This window comes from Gorilla gorilla, chromosome 10, assembly GCF_029281585.2.
Source record: "Gorilla gorilla gorilla isolate KB3781 chromosome 10, NHGRI_mGorGor1-v2.1_pri, whole genome shotgun sequence".
Lineage (NCBI taxonomy): Eukaryota > Metazoa > Chordata > Mammalia > Primates > Hominidae > Gorilla > Gorilla gorilla.
This window is the reverse complement of record NC_073234.2, coordinates 126,832,002-126,848,476: the sequence shown is the minus strand read 5'-3', so window position 1 is coordinate 126,848,476 and position 16,475 is coordinate 126,832,002. Positions and strand designations below refer to the sequence as shown.

Here is a 16,475-nt window from a genome sequence, read left to right as displayed (position 1 = left end):
TTCCTGCCTTGGCCACCTCCCAGCTCTGGGGCCTCGGGCAAGTTTCTGGACCTCTCTGTGCCTAGTTTTCTTGGCTGTGAAATAGCTTCATCACTGTCCCCACCTCCGGGGTTTGTGATAAGGATTCCATGGGATGTGGCAGACACAGTGCCTGTCACATGAAAACCAATTAATAAAAATGGGCCGGGCACGGTAGCTCACGCCTGTAATCCTAGCACTTTGGGAGGCTGAGGCAGATGGACAGCCTGAGGTCAGGAGTTCGAGACCAGCCTGGCCAACATGGCGAAACCGCGTCTCTACTAATACAAAAAAATTAGTGGAGTGTGGTGGTGGGCGCCTGTAATCCCAGTTACTCGGGAGGCTGAGGCAGGAGAATTGCTTGAACCCTGGAGGCGGTGGTTGCAGTGAGCCGAAATCACACCACTCTACTCTAACCTGGGCGACAGAGCGAGACTCTGTCTCTAAATAAATAAGTAAGTAATAAATAAAAATGACAACGCCAGTGATGCCTGCAGCAGCAAAGCCTTGCAGGCCCCAGCGAACACTGGCTGTGTTGGGCACAGCTCTAGGTGCTTCCCAGACAGCACTCAGTTGATCCTGGGGCCAGAGCCATCATTCAGCTATTTTTACTTGAGTAAACTGAGGCACAGGGAGGGCAAAGTGCCTTCCCCCGGGTCACAGGCTCAGAAGGGCAGGGGCAGGCCAGGGCCGCGCCTGTCAGAGCCCGAGGCGGCTTCCTGCTGGCCCTCCTCCTCCTCCTCCTCTTCCTCCTCCTCCTCCTCCTCGCACTCCTGCCCCGAGAGGAAACCGCCAGGCCTCCGGCGGACGTCCCTTTCTTTCTGCTTCCTCTTTCCCACACCCGGAGGCATGGGGGTGGCTCCTGCATCCCCGCCCAGGCTCTGGGCCCAGAGCCCGACTCCTGTGGCCTCCCCAGGTCTCAGTTTCCTCCTCTGTAAAGGAGGTGTGAGGGCGGTGCCGCCTGGAAGAATCACGGCAAGGACGGACGGGCACGGCCCCTCCTGTGCCCAGGCGGGGTCACAGCCCACCCAGACGGAGCTGCCCACCTGCGCCTCTGCCTCCCCTGCAGACCCAGGCACACCCAGGAACTGAGGCCCCCAAGGGATGGGTCACTCATCAGACACCCGGGCTCCTGTGCTATCTCTTGGGGGGACTTTGTGCTCCCAAAATCAAGGTCAGAGTGGCCTTGTTCCAGGGCTTCTGGGTGCCCCAAATGTCTCCTGCCAGAAGGGTGGGCCCGAGGCTGCCCCTCACCTGCCCTATCAGTGCTTACCGTAGCCTGCCCCCCATGACACTTCCCATTTTACAGAAGAGAAAACTGAGGCCCAGCAAGGCCAAGTTACTCACCAGGGACACCTGGCTCGAAAGGGGATGAGTGGGGATGGCTCTGAAGCACATTTGCCCCCGAGTCGCAGCCACTCCTACCCAGACCACTGCCTCCTGGGCACTCAGGCCTGTGATGCAGCGGGGGGCTCAGGGCTGAGGGCTAAGTCCCCCTGAGGCATCCCCCAGCCCCTCTTCTACCACTTCTCCAAGCTGGGCATCAGAGGCCATGGGTGGGATGTGCCAGGCAGAGTCCTCCGTGCCAGGTGAGGGGCGCTGGCCAGCCCCCTCCAGGCCTTGGTGTCGGCATCTATAAAATGGTGGCATTGGATAAAATGGCCACAGGAGCTTTTCCTAGTCCAAGAGCCCAAAACAGGTGCCCCCACCCATGCAGGGCCCTAGTTAACAGCGCCATCAATAATACTGACAGTAAGTGCTTCTAAGGACTCACTGCTCACAGGGGCAGCCAACTGCCCAGGTTCCAAGCCCCTCTCAGCCACAGGGGCTGTGAGACCTTGGGAAAGCCACCTAAGCTCTCTCAGACCTAGTCTCCCCATCTGTGAAATGGGCCTAATGGCGCAGCTACCCTCACAGGGCTGCTGTGAAGATAAAATGAAGCCAGGTCAGTAAAGCGCCTGCTGTATAAGGAAAGCCCAATAAATGGTGGTTTAAAGGGCATTTATCAACAGCTAGAACTCCATCATGTCCTCCACTGTACAGATGAGGGAAACTGAGGCTCAACCTCCAGAACCACCAGGGCTGGCAGGACTTCAAGACCATCTCAGCCAATCCATGCCTGGGCATATGTGGAAACTGAGGCCCGGCAGGCTGGGCATGCTCCATTTGAAATGGGAGCCCCACCTCCCCGGGAAGGTCTGGGGCCCAAGGCCAGCTACTCCAGCCTAGCAGCTGCTTCTGGAATCTTTCTCCTTCCCCAGGGCCCCCACTGCTGTCGCCTCCCCGTCAGGCTCTCCTGCTGAACCAGTGGCAGCACAGGCCAGGCTGGGACCCCCTCCAATGCCGGCCTGGCACCGCCAGATCCTCTGATTTTTTTTTTTTTTTTTTCCTGAGATGGAGTCTTGCTCTGTCACCCAGGCTGGAGTGCAACGGTGCAATCTCAGCTCACTGCAATCTCCGCCTCCTGGGCTCAAGCGATTCTCCTGCCTCAGCCTCCCGAGTAGCTGGGATTACAGGCACATGTCACTGTGCCCAGCTAATTTTTGTATTTTTAGTAGAGACTGGGTTTCACTATGTTGGCCAGGCTGGTCTTGAACTCCTGACCTCAAGTGATCCATCTGCCTTGGCCTCCCAAAGTCCTGGGATTACAGGTATGAGCCACCGTGCCCGGCCGATCCCCGGATTCCATAAGAGAAACCAGAAGTCTGGATTCTGTGAAATCTCTCCGCTTTAGGTTGTAAATGTGGCAACCAGTGCAATTTCCTTTTCTTGTAACTGCCAGGTGAGACGCACACCTCAGGCCCAGCCCAGCCTGGAGCTGGGTTATACACTCTCTGGTTTGAACCAGTTCAGCAGGGGGCCAGGGGCTTGGGGTTAGGGGCCCCTTGGGATCAAGGGTTCCCGTCTCAGGGTTCAGATCCCCTTCACTTCATGATCCCAAGCAAGTCTCCTTGCTTCTCCCAGTACCTCAGTTTCCTCATCTGTCAAATGGGTCAGTGAACTCCAGCTCATGGGAAGGTCCAAGAATTTAGGGCAACACCTGGCACACAGGGGCACACATTCAGGGCCATGAATGTTGGGGCTCAGAAAACAACACCCCAAAGAAAGTGCTGTGGCATGCTAAGTACTTGAACTAAAGAAGACTAGAAGGGCTCAGAAGGGGCCCTCAGAAGCAAAGTCTCTCTCACCTCCTTCTGCCTTCCTGTCTCTCTCACCCTCCTTCTCCCCTGAAGCGAGTCATAGAAACTAGGCGGCTGGGCACAGTGGCTCACGCCTGTAATCCCAACACTGGGAGGCCGAGGCAGCAGGATCACTTAGGGCCAGGAGTTCGAGGCCAGCCTGGGCAACATAGCAAATCCCCATCTCTCTTAACAAAAAAAAAAAGAAAAAAGATAAAAGAAAAACGGAACCAGAATTCTTCCTCAAGGTGGGTCACAGAATCTAGAACTCCTCTCCCTGAAAGCCAGCCATAAAACCTAGAAATATAACTCTAACCTTCCCCTACCTTCCTGGGTAGGAGCCATCCACAGAGAAGTTCTCCAGCCTACCTTGTCTGAGGGAGGCAGGTTGTAAGTTCCAGAGAGGTCCTGCCCTATACCAGGAGGAAGGAACACCATGCAGAGGCCAAGAGGAATGGGAGCAAGCAGGCCTTGCTGGGACCCCGCCTCCGTCTAGCTCAGTAGATCACACCCTTTCGTCCCAATCCCATTTTTACGCAGCTATCCCTGCTCCATCAAACCTAAACACCAGACAGACCATTTCCTGGGGTCTTTCGGTCTTCATTCCTGAAGGCTACATGTCACATAAAACTTTGATTCAATAACTTTGTGATGCTTTTCTCTTGCTGACCTGTCTTGTTGCAAGAGTGTCGGTCGTGAGCCTGATGATGGGTGACGAAAGGCATGTCACCTTTCCCCCACATAAACACACTGCTCCCCTGTCCTTGCCCTGCCTGGGGCTCAGCGGTGCCCAGCGGAAGGAGGTCTCTAGAAGAAATCATGCCATACTCTCCCATCACGGGCCTGAGCTGGGAGACCACAGGTAGCCTGGAGGGTCCCTTGCACCCACTCCCACCCCCAGGCGGCCCCAGCAAGTGTCTCAGGCCCTCTAGGCCTAAATCCTCCAATTGTTCCCACTGCTCTTAATGTAAAACCTAAAGTCCCCACTGTGGCCCACAAGGGCCTCTGCAATCCAGCTCCACTACCTTTGTAGTCTCACCCTTCCCTGTTCCCTCGAACCCCAGGCTGCCTGGCTATTCCACAAACTTGCCTGGTTCACGCTCACTGCAGGGCTTGTGAACCTGCCATTCCTCAGCCTGGGACTCCTTCACCCAGATCTATCAGGACCGGCACCTCCTGCCAAGGGGCCTTTGCTGACCAACCCCAGGGAAGGCAGCCCCCTCCCACCTCCCAAGGGCCCACGCTGCCCACCTGCAGTGGCCACTGAGACCAGAGAAAGCTGGGACTTTTCTCCCCTTCTCCTGACCTTGGAAAACACAGACATCTCCTCCACCCACACCCCCACCCCTGGCAGACTGTGGCCTCCCCTTGCACACCCCCGGTCACAGAGCGCTCTCTCCCAGCGCAGCCCTCATAGTGCCCCTGGAGGTGCTGCACCATCACCCTGCTCCACAGGCCCGGGGTCACACAGCAGGTCGGGGGCGGAGCTGGGGCCCAACTGCAGGTGAGGCTCACCTGTGGGCTGGGCCCACCTGGCCTCAGACTTCTGGGCAGCTGCCTTCTCTTGGCTCTCTCCCTCCAAAGCCTCTTCCAGCCCTGGGCAGCAGGGCCTCCACCAGGCTGGCACTGGGATTACATCTGCTCCCTCTCCTGTAGGGCACCCTTTAAGTGACAGACCGCAAGTGCAGATCCAAAGCTTAAGCCCTTCGCCACCACCCACTGGTTGTCAGAACTTTCTTTTCCTTTTGTTTAAAACTGTTCCCAGAGCCAACCCCTGGGTCAGAGGTCAGGGGTCACAGTTGACTACCTGGCAAGCACATGCAAGAGTTGTGGTCTGAGCACCCTTGGCCCATCACCTGGACACAGATTCACTGAGGGGATGCTCCTGAGCTGCCCGGACTGTTCCACCCGATGCTCCGAGGGGCTAGGAGAAGCCTCCCCAGGGCTGCTTGCTTTGCAGGCAACACCCCAGGCCCCGCAGCAACCACCAAGCCTGTGACAGAGCCCCAGCCAGCCAGGGCTATGGCAAAGCCCTCTGGGACCTCCCTGGTTCCCTGGATTGGGAAAAGCCCTAGGGAATCTGATGGGGCCCTACCATCAGGGCTCCCAGGGAACAGGAGTCTCGGGGATGCCTTCCCCTGAGGGCCCAGCAAGCACTGGAAATAAACCTGGGCTCTCCGCCCGAAGTCAAAACCATAACAAACCACAACAACCGTGGCAACAGCAACACAGCATTCATGGAGTGCTCCCAGCGCCAGGCACGTGGCACATGCGCTCTCCCCACCAAGACACACAGCCCTATGGGGTAGGAACTATGAGTACTCCCCAATGTACAGAGGGGGAAACTGAGTCTCAGGTGATACCACTTGCCCCAGAGCTGAGAAAGCAGCTTATTCATTATTCAAACCCAGGGCCAGCTGGCTCCCAACACCTGGTCTTCCAAGATTATTTTTATTTTTTATATATTTACTTATTTTTTTGAGATGGAGTTTCGCTCTTGTCACCCAGGCTAGAGTGCAGTAGCACGATCTCAGCTCACTGCAACCTCCGCCTCCTGGGTTCAAGTGATTCTCCTGCCTCAGCCTCCCTAGTAGCTGGGATTACAGGCATGTGCCACCACACCAGACTGATTTTGTATTTTCAGTAGAGACAGGGTTTCACCATGTTGGTCAGGCTGGTCTCGAGCTCCTGACCTCAGGTGATCCGCCTGCCTCAGCCTCCCAAAGTGCTGGGATTATAGGCATGAGCCACACGCTTGGCCACCAAGATATTTTTTAGTAGAGATGGGGTTTCACCATGTTGGCCAGGCTGGTCTCGAACTCCCGATCTCAGGTAATCTGCCTTGGTCTCCCTAAGTGCTGGGATTACTGGCATGAGCCACTGCGCCCAGCCACTGAGGTTGTTTTTCAAAGTTAAGAACCCCGGCCGGGCGCAGTGGCTCACGCCTGTAATCCCAGCACTTTGGGAGGCCGAGGCGGGCAGATAACGAGGTCAGGAGATCGAAACTATCCTGGCTAACACGGTGAAACCTGTCTCTACTAAAAATACAAAAAAATTAGCCAGGTGTGGTGGCAGGCACCTGTAGTCCCAGCTACCCAGGAGGCTGAGGCAGGAGAATGGCATGAACCTGGGAGGCGGAGCTGGCAGTGAGCTGACACCGTGCCACTGCACTCCAGCCTGGGCGACAGAGCGAGACTCTGTCTCAAAAAAATAAATAAATAAATAAAAACCCTACAGTGTCGCACAGATAAGATCATGTATTGGGGCCGTTATTTGTCTTTCATGGTGTCACAGCCTCGAGATTTTTAACAAATGATGAGAAAACCGTTTTTTATCTGTGCTTGCGTTTTCCCAACAGCTTCTGATTGTGCTTGGAATAAAACACTAAGTCCTCCCGTTCCCAATGTCCTCCACCCACATGTACTTCCCCGCTCCCCATCTCCCTCTCTCTGCTCCCACCACACCGGCCTCTTCATCTTGTCCTTTCTTCAAAACATGCTAAACACATTCCCCACTCAGGGTCTCTGCCCATGCTGTTCCCTCTGCCTGGAAGGCCCAGTGATTTACTTAGAATGAAAGTAAGTGACCTCCTGGCCAGGCGTGGTGGCTCGCACCTGTAATCCCAGCACTTTGGGAGGCCGAGGAGGACAGATCACCTGAGGTCAGGAGTTCAAGACCAGCCTGGCCAACATGGTGAAACCCCATCTCTACTAAAAATACAAAAATCAGCTGGGTGTGGTGGCACGCGCCTGTAATCCCAGCTATTTGGGAGGCTAAGGCAGGAGAATCAGCTTGAACCCAGGAGACGGAGGTTGCAGCGAGCCGAGACTGTGCCACTGCACTCCAGCCTGGGCGACAGAGCGAGACTCCGTCTCAAAACAAAAACAAAACACAAAAAAACCCACCAAGTGCTCAAGTGTTGGTGGGGAAGTGGAACCACCCGGAACTCTCGCCCACTGCCGGTGGGACACAAAATGGTGCAGCTGCTTTGGGAAAAGTCTGGCAATTTCTCTAAAGTAAACATGTACCTACTCTATGACTGAGCAATGCCACTTCTAGGAATCCACCTGAGAGAAATGAAAGGATGTGTGTCCATATTTAGACCTAGATGCAAACTTCATAATAGCCTTATTCATAAATCAAAATAGAAACAACCCAAATATTCATCAACAGAGGATGGGATAAACCAGTTGTGGGACATGGAGACAGCTGTGCAATGGAATCTATTCAGTACTCAAAAGAAACAAACCCGGCTGGGTGCGATGGCTCATGCCAGTAATCCCAGCACTTTGGGAGGCCGAAGTGGGGGGACCATTTGAGCCCAGGAGTTCAAGACCAGCCTTGACAACATGGTGAAATCCCATCTCCACAAAAACTACAAAAATTAGCCAGGTGTGGTGGCACGTGCCTGTGGTCCCAGTTACTCGGGAGGCTGAGGTGGGAGGACTGCTTGAGCCCAGGAGGACAGAAGGCAGAGGATGCAGTAAGCTGAGATTGAGCCACTGCACTCCAGCTGGGTGACAGAGCGAGACCTTGTCTCAAAAAAAAAAAAAAAAAAAAAAAGGAAGACACTATTGACATGTATGATCAATGTGATCAATCTCTAAAACATTATGCTGGGCAAAAGGAGCCAGAAATAAAAGGCAACCTATTTATTAGCTGGGAGTGGTGGCATGTGACGGTGATCCCAGCTACTGGGGAGGCTGAGGCACAAAGATAACCTGAGGCTGGGGGGTTGAGGCTACAGTGAGCCATGATCACACCACTGCACTCCAGCCTAGGTGACACAGTGAGACCCTGTCTCAAAATAAATAATAAAATAAAACAAAGGCAACCTACTGTGTGATTCCATTCACATGACGTTCAAGAACAGAGAAATCGAACCTGTGGTGATAAGAGGTGGTATGTATGGGGGTACAGGGCACTGGCCTGGGGGAGGCATGAAGGAGCCCTCTGGGGTGCTGGTCACTTGCGTTGCACACACACGGAAACACAGAGCTTCAGATGTGTCTCATACTTCACACACTTCCAGGTCTGCATGTTACGCCACAGTCAGTTTGAAAACGTTACTTCAAAGGATTCTTGGATGACTCTCCCAAACCACCAAACCGGGACCCCTCAGTTATCCTCCCAGAGACCCCATTGCTTTTCCTTTAGAACACAATTTACCAGTTTTAGAACACAATTTACCATTTTTAATTCCATGCTCATCTGTGGGTTTATTTCCTCAACAGCCTCCACTAGACCGCCTGGTCCCCCAGAACCTAGCATGTGCCTAAGACATAGTAGGTGCTCCATAAATATCTGTCGAATGAATGAAAGAGTAACCATAGGTTTCCTCCACCCACATCGTGAGCCCCTCAGGGCCAGTATCACATCGGTTTTGCTCATGCTGTAGAGTAAGGCCCTACCATGTAACAGGATCCCAAAGAGACAGCAATTAGATGAAAGCCATATGGTCCTGTCATGCATACCTGAGTCAAAGATGGAGCCTGTCAGGTGAGTAGAACACAGTGACCTTTCAGCCTCAACAGCACAGTAGGTATTAAGCCAGCTGTGAAGGAAAAGAACTTTTTTTTTTTTTTTTTTTTTTTTTTGAGACAGGGTCTCGCTCTGTCACCCAGGCTGTAGTGCTGTGGTGCGATCTTGGCTTACTGCAGACTTGGTCTTCTGGGCTCAAGCGATCTTCCCACCATAGCCTCCAGAGTAGCTGGGACCACAGGCGTACACCACCACGCCCAGCTAATTTCGGTATTTTTTGTAGCAATGGGGTTTTGCCAAAGGACAAATTCTTTTTAACTTGCAAAACATCACCAAGGCACAGGAGGTGCAGAGAAATTCTCTGAAGGTTTTGAGCCCTCTGGAAATAAAACACCAATCTGTCAATGCCAGTCTGAGTCAGAGTTTTCAAGGATCTCAGAGTGACCTGCTACCAGCCCACATGACACCCAAATGTGAAGCCAAAAAGGTGTCCCTGGACATTGTACAAAATCCTTGACTGGTACTCCTCAAAATTGCCAAGGCTATCAGCAATAGAGGGTTGGAAACTGTTACAGCCAAAAGGCGCCTAAGGAGATGTAACGACTAAACCTCATGTGCTATCCTGGGGGGCAAGCTGCAACAGAAAAGGGACATTAGAGGAAAACTGGCAAAGCCAAAGGAACAGTTGGTTTAGCTAATAGTGATGTACCCGTGCTGGTTCCTTAGCTACAACCAATGTACACAGCAGCGTAAGATGTGAACCTTCGGTGAAGCTGGGTACCATGTGTAAAGGAACACTACTATCTTTGCAACTTTCCTGTAAGTCTAAAATTTTTTTTTTTTTTTTTTTTTTGAGACAGAGTCTCACTCTGTCACCAAGGCTGGAATACAGTGGTGCAATCTTGGTTCACTGTAACCTTCCCTCCCAGGTTCAAGTGATTCTCCTGACTCAGCCTCCCAAGTAGCCGGGATTACAGGCGTGCGCCACTGTGCTCAGCTAATTTTTTATATTTTTAGTAGAGACAGGGTTTCACTATGTTGGCCAGACTGGTTTTGAACCCCTGGCCTCAAATGATCTGCCCACCTTGGCCTCCCAAAGTGCTGGGGTTACAGGCGTGACCCACTGCACCTGGCCTGTAAATCTAAAATTCTAGAATAAAAAGTTCTTTTTTATTGTATTTATTTAGAAACAGGGTCTTACTCCGTCACCCAGGCCTGGAGTGTGTTGGCATGATCACGGCTCACTGCAGCCTCCACCTCCTGGGCTCAAGTCATCCTCCCTTCTCAGTCTCCCGAACAGCTGGGACCACAGGCACGTGCCACCACACCTGGCTAATTTTTTATAGAGATAGGGTCTCGCTAAGTTGCCCAAGCTGGTCTCGAAGTCCTGGGCTCAAGCGATCTTCCTGCCTCGGCCTCCCAAAGTGCTGGGATTACAGGCATAAGCCATTGCACTCGGCCTAAAAGTTCTTTTTTAAGAGGGCCTAGTTCCCTCTGGACACTCTGTGGCCACCAGCTGGAAAGCCATCACACCTCCCCAGCCCGCGCTCTCCCCAGGGTGAAGGCGAAGGGCGCAGTGCAGTGCGCAACCCCGCGGGCAGGGCTTACTTACCTTGGGTGGGTCGAAGAGCTCCAGCACGCGGTCGGGGCCATCGGGGCCCGGGGCCCGGCGCAGCGCCAGCCTCCCGCGCTGCCAGCGTGCCCCGCTGTCCATGGAGGCCTCGTCGGCCAGGCTGTAGCGCAGCACCGCCTCCTTCAGCGCCTCGGGTGGCGGCTCCCGGGCCAGGCTCCAGGGCAGGAGCTTCTTGGCCAGGCCAGGCCGGGCGGGGGTCTCAGCAGCCTCTCCGGGGGTCCCGGGGGCGACAGCGGTGTGGGCCGCTGGCAGCTCCCCGGCCGAACGGCGGCGGAAGATGTGGCGGAGGCTGCGGCGAAAGTGCTGGAAGGAGCAGGGCCCGGGCGGCCGCGGCGGGGCCAGCTCCTCAGAGCTGCGGGCCTTGGGCAGGCCAGGGGCGGCGGGGCCGGGGCCTGGCTCCGGGGACGCCTCGGCCTTGGCTGGGGGCCCACGGCCTGTGTCCCGGTAGTCGCGGCCCGGCGCACGTCCGTCGCGCACCTCGCGGCAGAAGTAGCGCTGGAAGAGGTCGGTGAACTGCAGCGACACCAGCTCGGCGCGCAGCGGCGCGTGCTGCGGATGCTCCCGGGCGAACAGCCAGTACTGGCGGGCCAGCTCCCGGGCCGCCGCTACGGCGTGCAACTCACAGAACTCGCTCCAGCCCCGCGGGGCCGCCGCCGGGGAGGCTGAGGGCGCGGAAGAGGCCGAGGAGGGCTGCAGGGCAGGCCCATTCATGGCGGAGACCCAGGTGGTGCGGCCGGGCTGAAAGACACGTGGGTGGGGGGGCGACAAGGAGTAAGCAGGTGGGCAAGCAGATGTAGGCCCCGTTACACACCGGGCACCACAGCAGAAATCCAACGCGACCATAACACCCAGTGCTGGTGAAGATGCAGGGAAACACGCACTCCCCTACCAAGTGGCATTCTGTAAGGGGCATGGCCAATTTGGCAGAATTGATTCTAGACTCTCGAATCCTGCTTTTGAAGTACAAAAACCATATGATCATCTCGATAGATGCAGAGAGAGTATTTGACAAAATTCAACATATCTTTATGATAAAAACTTTCAACAAATTAAGCATAGATGGTATGTTGTACCTCAACACACTGAAGGCCCTATATAAAGGCTGAGCTCGGAGGCTCAGGCCTGTAATCCCAGCACTTTGGGAGGCTGAGGCGGGAGGATCACTTGAGCCCAGGAGTTTGAGACCAGCCTGGGCAACATGGTGAAAGCCCATCTCTCCAAAAAAACCAACACAAAAATGAGTTGGCGTTGCAGCATGCGCACCTGTAGTCCTAACTACTTGGGAGCCTGAGGAAGTCAAGGCTGCAGTAAGCCATGATCAGCCATTGAACGCCAGCCCAGGCAACAGAATGACCCTGTCTCAAAAAATAAATAAATAAATAAATAAATAAATAAATAAATAAATAAATAAATAAATAAAATAAAGGCCCTATATGACAAGCACACAGTTAACATTGTACTTAATGGTGAAAAGTTGACAACTTTTCCTTTAAGGCCAGGGATAAGAAAAGGATGCCCACTCTGGTCACTTCTATTTAACACAGTACTGACAGTCCTAGCCAGAGCAATCAGGCTCTAGGAATCCCACTTTTAAGTATTCAAGAGAAATACTTGCTCCCTGCTACATATTTCCTGCTAAAACGTTTATAATGGGGAAAAACTAGAAACAACCTAAATGCCCACCAGCTGGAGACTAGTGAAAGAATCTGGCCCATCTATAGGCTGGAAGACTCTGCATCAGGGGGAAAAGAGTGAGGAAGACCCACCCCACCACCTCTGGGAGAGCTCCAGGGCTATTCACTAAGCGAAAAAGCAAACGGCAGAATAAGACACCCTAGACAATCCCATTTACATGAACATACATAAAACCAAACTACTAATGTTTATGTGTACGCAAACATTTTGTAAATGGTGGGCAAGAAAGGTCTGGCAGAAGCAAACTCATCCTGAAACAGTGGGTACCTCTGGGGAGGAATCAGAATTGGGATGTGGGGATGGCGGGGAGGTAACCAAGAAGCCTGTTACTGCTTATCTCTAGCAAGGATGGCTAAGAACACAGATTCTGGAATGTGGGTTCAAATCCCAGCACCAGCCACACGCGGTGGCTCATGCCTGTAATCCCAGCACCCTGGGAGGCCGAGGCAGGTGGATTACTTGAGGTCAGGAGTTAGAGACCAGCCTGGCCAACGTGGTGAAACCCTGTCTCTACTAAAAATACAAAAATTAGCCGGCTGTGGTGGTGGGCGCCTGTAGTCCCAGCTACTTGGGAGGCTGGGGCAGGAGAAATGCTTGAATCCAGGAGGTGGAGGTTGCAGTGAGCTGAGATGGTGCCACTGCACTCCAGCCTGGGTGACAGAGCAAGACCCCGTCTCAAAACAAAAAACAAAAAAACAAAAAAAACCCAGCAACAACTTATTAGTTATGGGACCTTAAGTGACTTACATGATTACTCTCTACCTCAGTTTCTCCATCTGTAAGAGGGGAACCATGATCATGCCTACTTCATAGGCATATTATGAGCATGAATTGATAGCTGTAAAGCCCTAGAACGTAGAAAATGCTTCATAAAGACTGGCTGATATTGTTGTTATTTCCATGTTGCGGTGAGAGTATATTATTGGTGTCTAAAAAATAAACATAGGGCCGGGCACGGTGGCTCACGCCTGTAATCCCAGCACTTTGGGAGGCCGAGGCAGGCAGATCACGAGGTCAGGAGATCAAGACTATCCTGGCTAACACGATGAAACCCCGTCTCTAGTAAAAATACAAAAACATTAGCGGGGGGTGGTGGCAGGCGCCTGTAGTCCCAGCTACTGGGGAGGCTGAGGCAGAAGAATGGCATGAACCCGGGAAGCGGAGCTTGCAGTGAGCCGAGATTGCGCCACTGGACTCCAGCCTGGGCAACAGAGCGAGACTCCGTCTCTAAATAAATAAATAAATAAATAAATAAATAAATAAATAAATGGGCCGGGGGCAGCTGCTCACACCTGTAATCCCAGCGCTCTGGGAGGCTTAGGTGGGTGGATCACCTGAGGTCAGGAATTCGAAACCAGCCTGGCCAACATGGTGAAACCTCGTCTCTACTAAAAATACAAAAATTAGCTGGGTGTGGTGGTGTGTGCCTGTAATGCCAGCTACTCAGGAGGCTGAGGCAGGAGAATCACTTGAACCTGGGAGGCAGAGGTTGCAATGAGCTGAGATCATGCCACTGCATTCCAGCCTGGGTGACAGAGCGAGACTCTGTCCTGGAAAAAAAAAAAAAAAAATCACACACACAAAAACAAAAACAAAAATAAATATAAAACAAAAAATAAAAAGGAATAAATTAACAAAAGTCACAGGGGGTCCAGAGGGATTTCCTGCACTGACAGGGGACCCTCAGGACTAGCAGACCTTTGCCTGCCCATCTCAACTGAGGCATCCTTCTCCTCCCATGGCCAGAGGGCCTTTCCTTAGGCACAACATCACCAGAATGGCACTGAGACCCCCCACCTCTCTGCTGTCCACGGTGCAGAACAGTTGGGACCTCTGTGGGCACCATCCTTCCTTCCTCCTGACCCTCGCTGGGCCTGGGCCCCTGCTGGAGACCACATATCCATGTCGCTCTTCAAGATGGAGAAGAAATGCTCTCCCTACTCGGGCACAAAACTGGGCCCCAGATCCCTGATATCAGCACACCCTGAATGAACAGCAGTGCCACTCCAGTGACTCCCTCCCTGGGCAGGGGTAGTGGCTGCACAACACAAGCTACAGAGCCACAGGGGCCTGGGTACAATTGCTGCCTCCAATCATGCCCTCCTTCATCCTCTCTTCAGGTGTTACTGAGGGCCTACTGTGTGCCAGACACCAGGCTAGGCCCCGAGATACCACGGTGAACAGCACAGACGAACACTGCTCTCCCAGGGCTCACATTACAAAGGGGGACACGTATTGGCTGTGTGGCTCCTGATGCCTGACTCAACCTCTCTGAACCTGGATTTCCTCATCTGCCGACCAGGTGGCAGCATGGCATCCACCTTGTAAGGAACCCATGAAAGGGAATGCAAGGTGGAGATGCGAACCTGCAAATGGGGTTCTCTCTGCCACACACCCCTCCATAGGCACTGTCTCTGCATGTGGCCATGTCCCGCTGGGCATGTCTGCAGGGCGGTGGCAACAAAGGGTGCCTCTGTCACATGAGGCCATGGTGGAACCCCCACAGCCGATCTCCACAAGAAACCCCAAAAAGCACAAGTAGGTGCCTCTGCCCTCGATGGAAGGGGGCCATGCAGAGTCGACAATTTTTTTTTTTTTTTGAGACAGGGTCTTGTTCTGTCACCCAGGCTGGAGTGCAGTGGCATAATCATGGCTCACCGCAGCCTAGACCTCCCAGGCTCAAGCTATCCTCATCTTGGCCTCCCAAAGTGCTAAGACTACAGGCACACACCATGACACCTGGTTAATTTTTTGTAGAGATGGGGTCTCACTATGTTGCCTAGGCTGGTCTCAAACTCCTGGGCTCAAGCAGCCCTCCCACCTTGGCCTCCCAAAGTGCTGGGATTACAGGCATGAGCCACCGTGCCCTGCTATAGTCGACAGTTTTGTACATCACAGGGTCCTTGGGACCCGCACACAGTAGGTACTTTGCACACAGTAAGTAGTCAGTAAAAGCTGTCAGGCAGATGGGAAGGGAGAGGGAGGGGCCACATCTGCCCTTGGCCACCATGTTCTTCCTGTCCCTGAAGGGGGGAGGGTCTTACCCCTGCATGAGGGCACCTGTTCTTGGTCAATCCTACTGTTCCCCACACCCAGCCTTGACACAGGTGAGACAGGCACTGCCCTCGTGGCTTGGAGGATGCCCGGAGAGCTGTGATTCCAGACCCAGGCTCCTGCCCCACCTACACAATCTGCCGCTAGTCACGCCAGCTGCCTGTGGGTGTTGGCATGAGCCATTCCCTCTGCCCTGTCTGCTTCCAATTGCACATAAGAGAAGCCTCTTCTGAGCTCCCAACTGAACTTGACCTTCAGCACACTGGTCACACATTATCACTTGACAGGATGCTTTTATTAGTGACTATCTCTCCACCAGACTGAGTTCCATGAGTCATTCCCTGCTTCATCTCCAGCTCCTAGCATACAGCAGGAGCTCAATGAATGCCTCCTGAATGAATGAACACATGAATGCAAGAGATCAGTCGGATTTGCAAACTCTTGCTCTCCCGGCAGATGCGTGGCAACCAGCATGAACCAACCTCCCCCGCCCCCTGGGCCGTCCTACCTTCCGCACAGTCCTGTATGTCAGAGTCTTGAAGCCCAACTGCAGGGCCAAACCCTGGCAGGAGCCTTCCTCAAAACAGCTGCGCCCACTCCAGGTCCCTCACTGCCCAGGCAACGGCTGGGAACCCCCCTCATTGGTCCCCTTCCACCAGTCCTCCCATAAGAACAATGGCATTTACTGAGCGTCTGCTACACATCAGACATTTTTCTTTCTCTTTTTAGAGACAGGCTCTCACTCTGTCTTCCAGGCTGGAGTGCAGTGGCACAATCATAGCTCACTGCTGCCTCGAACTCCTGGGCTCAAGAGATCCTCCTGCCTCAGCCTCCAGAGTAGCTGCAACTACAGGCTCATGGCAGCATGCCAAGATCATATCAGGCATTTTTCTAACTACTTTTACAAAATATTACCTCTCCCAAGGTTCCTAACAGCCCTAGGAGGTAGGTCCAACGATTACTTCCATTTTACAGATGGGGAAGCTGAAACAGAGCAGCCCCACAGCTAGTGATTATAGAGACCCCCACACAGAAGGGACCCCCAAAATCTGATCAGTGCCTAAATGCACAAAAGAAGGGCTCACTTCCCAATGAATGCTTATTGGATGAATGAGTGAGTCCCAGAGGAGAGAATATAAAAGTCTCATTCAGCTCCAGCTGGAGTCAGGAGTCGGCAGTAGCTCTGTCCAGGTCCCAAACCCACCAATGATCAGGAAAACTGTCACAGGGCAAAAGGAAGAAAACAAAAATGAGAGGCTGGGCTCAGTGGCTCACACCTATAATCTCAATACCTTGGGAGGCCAAGGCGGGAGGATTGCTTGAGCCCCAGAGTTCGAGACCAAGCTGGGCAACATGATGAAACCCTATGTCTACTATAAATACAAAAAAATTAGCCTGGCGTGGTGGCTGGGCCT

General features: G+C 53.4%; 1 protein-coding gene across 4 annotated transcripts in view; it reads right to left on the bottom strand.

The window, feature by feature from the left end:
- Positions 1 to 16,475, bottom strand: part of SH2B3 (SH2B adaptor protein 3) — a 45,999-nt gene that overhangs the window by 21,845 nt on the left and 7,679 nt on the right. For all 4 annotated transcript variants that reach the window (XM_055359110.2, XM_055359111.2, XM_031016606.3 and 1 more), the window contains exon 2: positions 10,291 to 11,049. In XM_055359110.2, coding sequence (XP_055215085.1) covers positions 10,291 to 11,022 — 732 coding nt within the window. In that variant the 5' untranslated portion in view covers positions 11,023 to 11,049. The remainder of the gene's footprint in view (positions 1 to 10,290; positions 11,050 to 16,475) is intronic.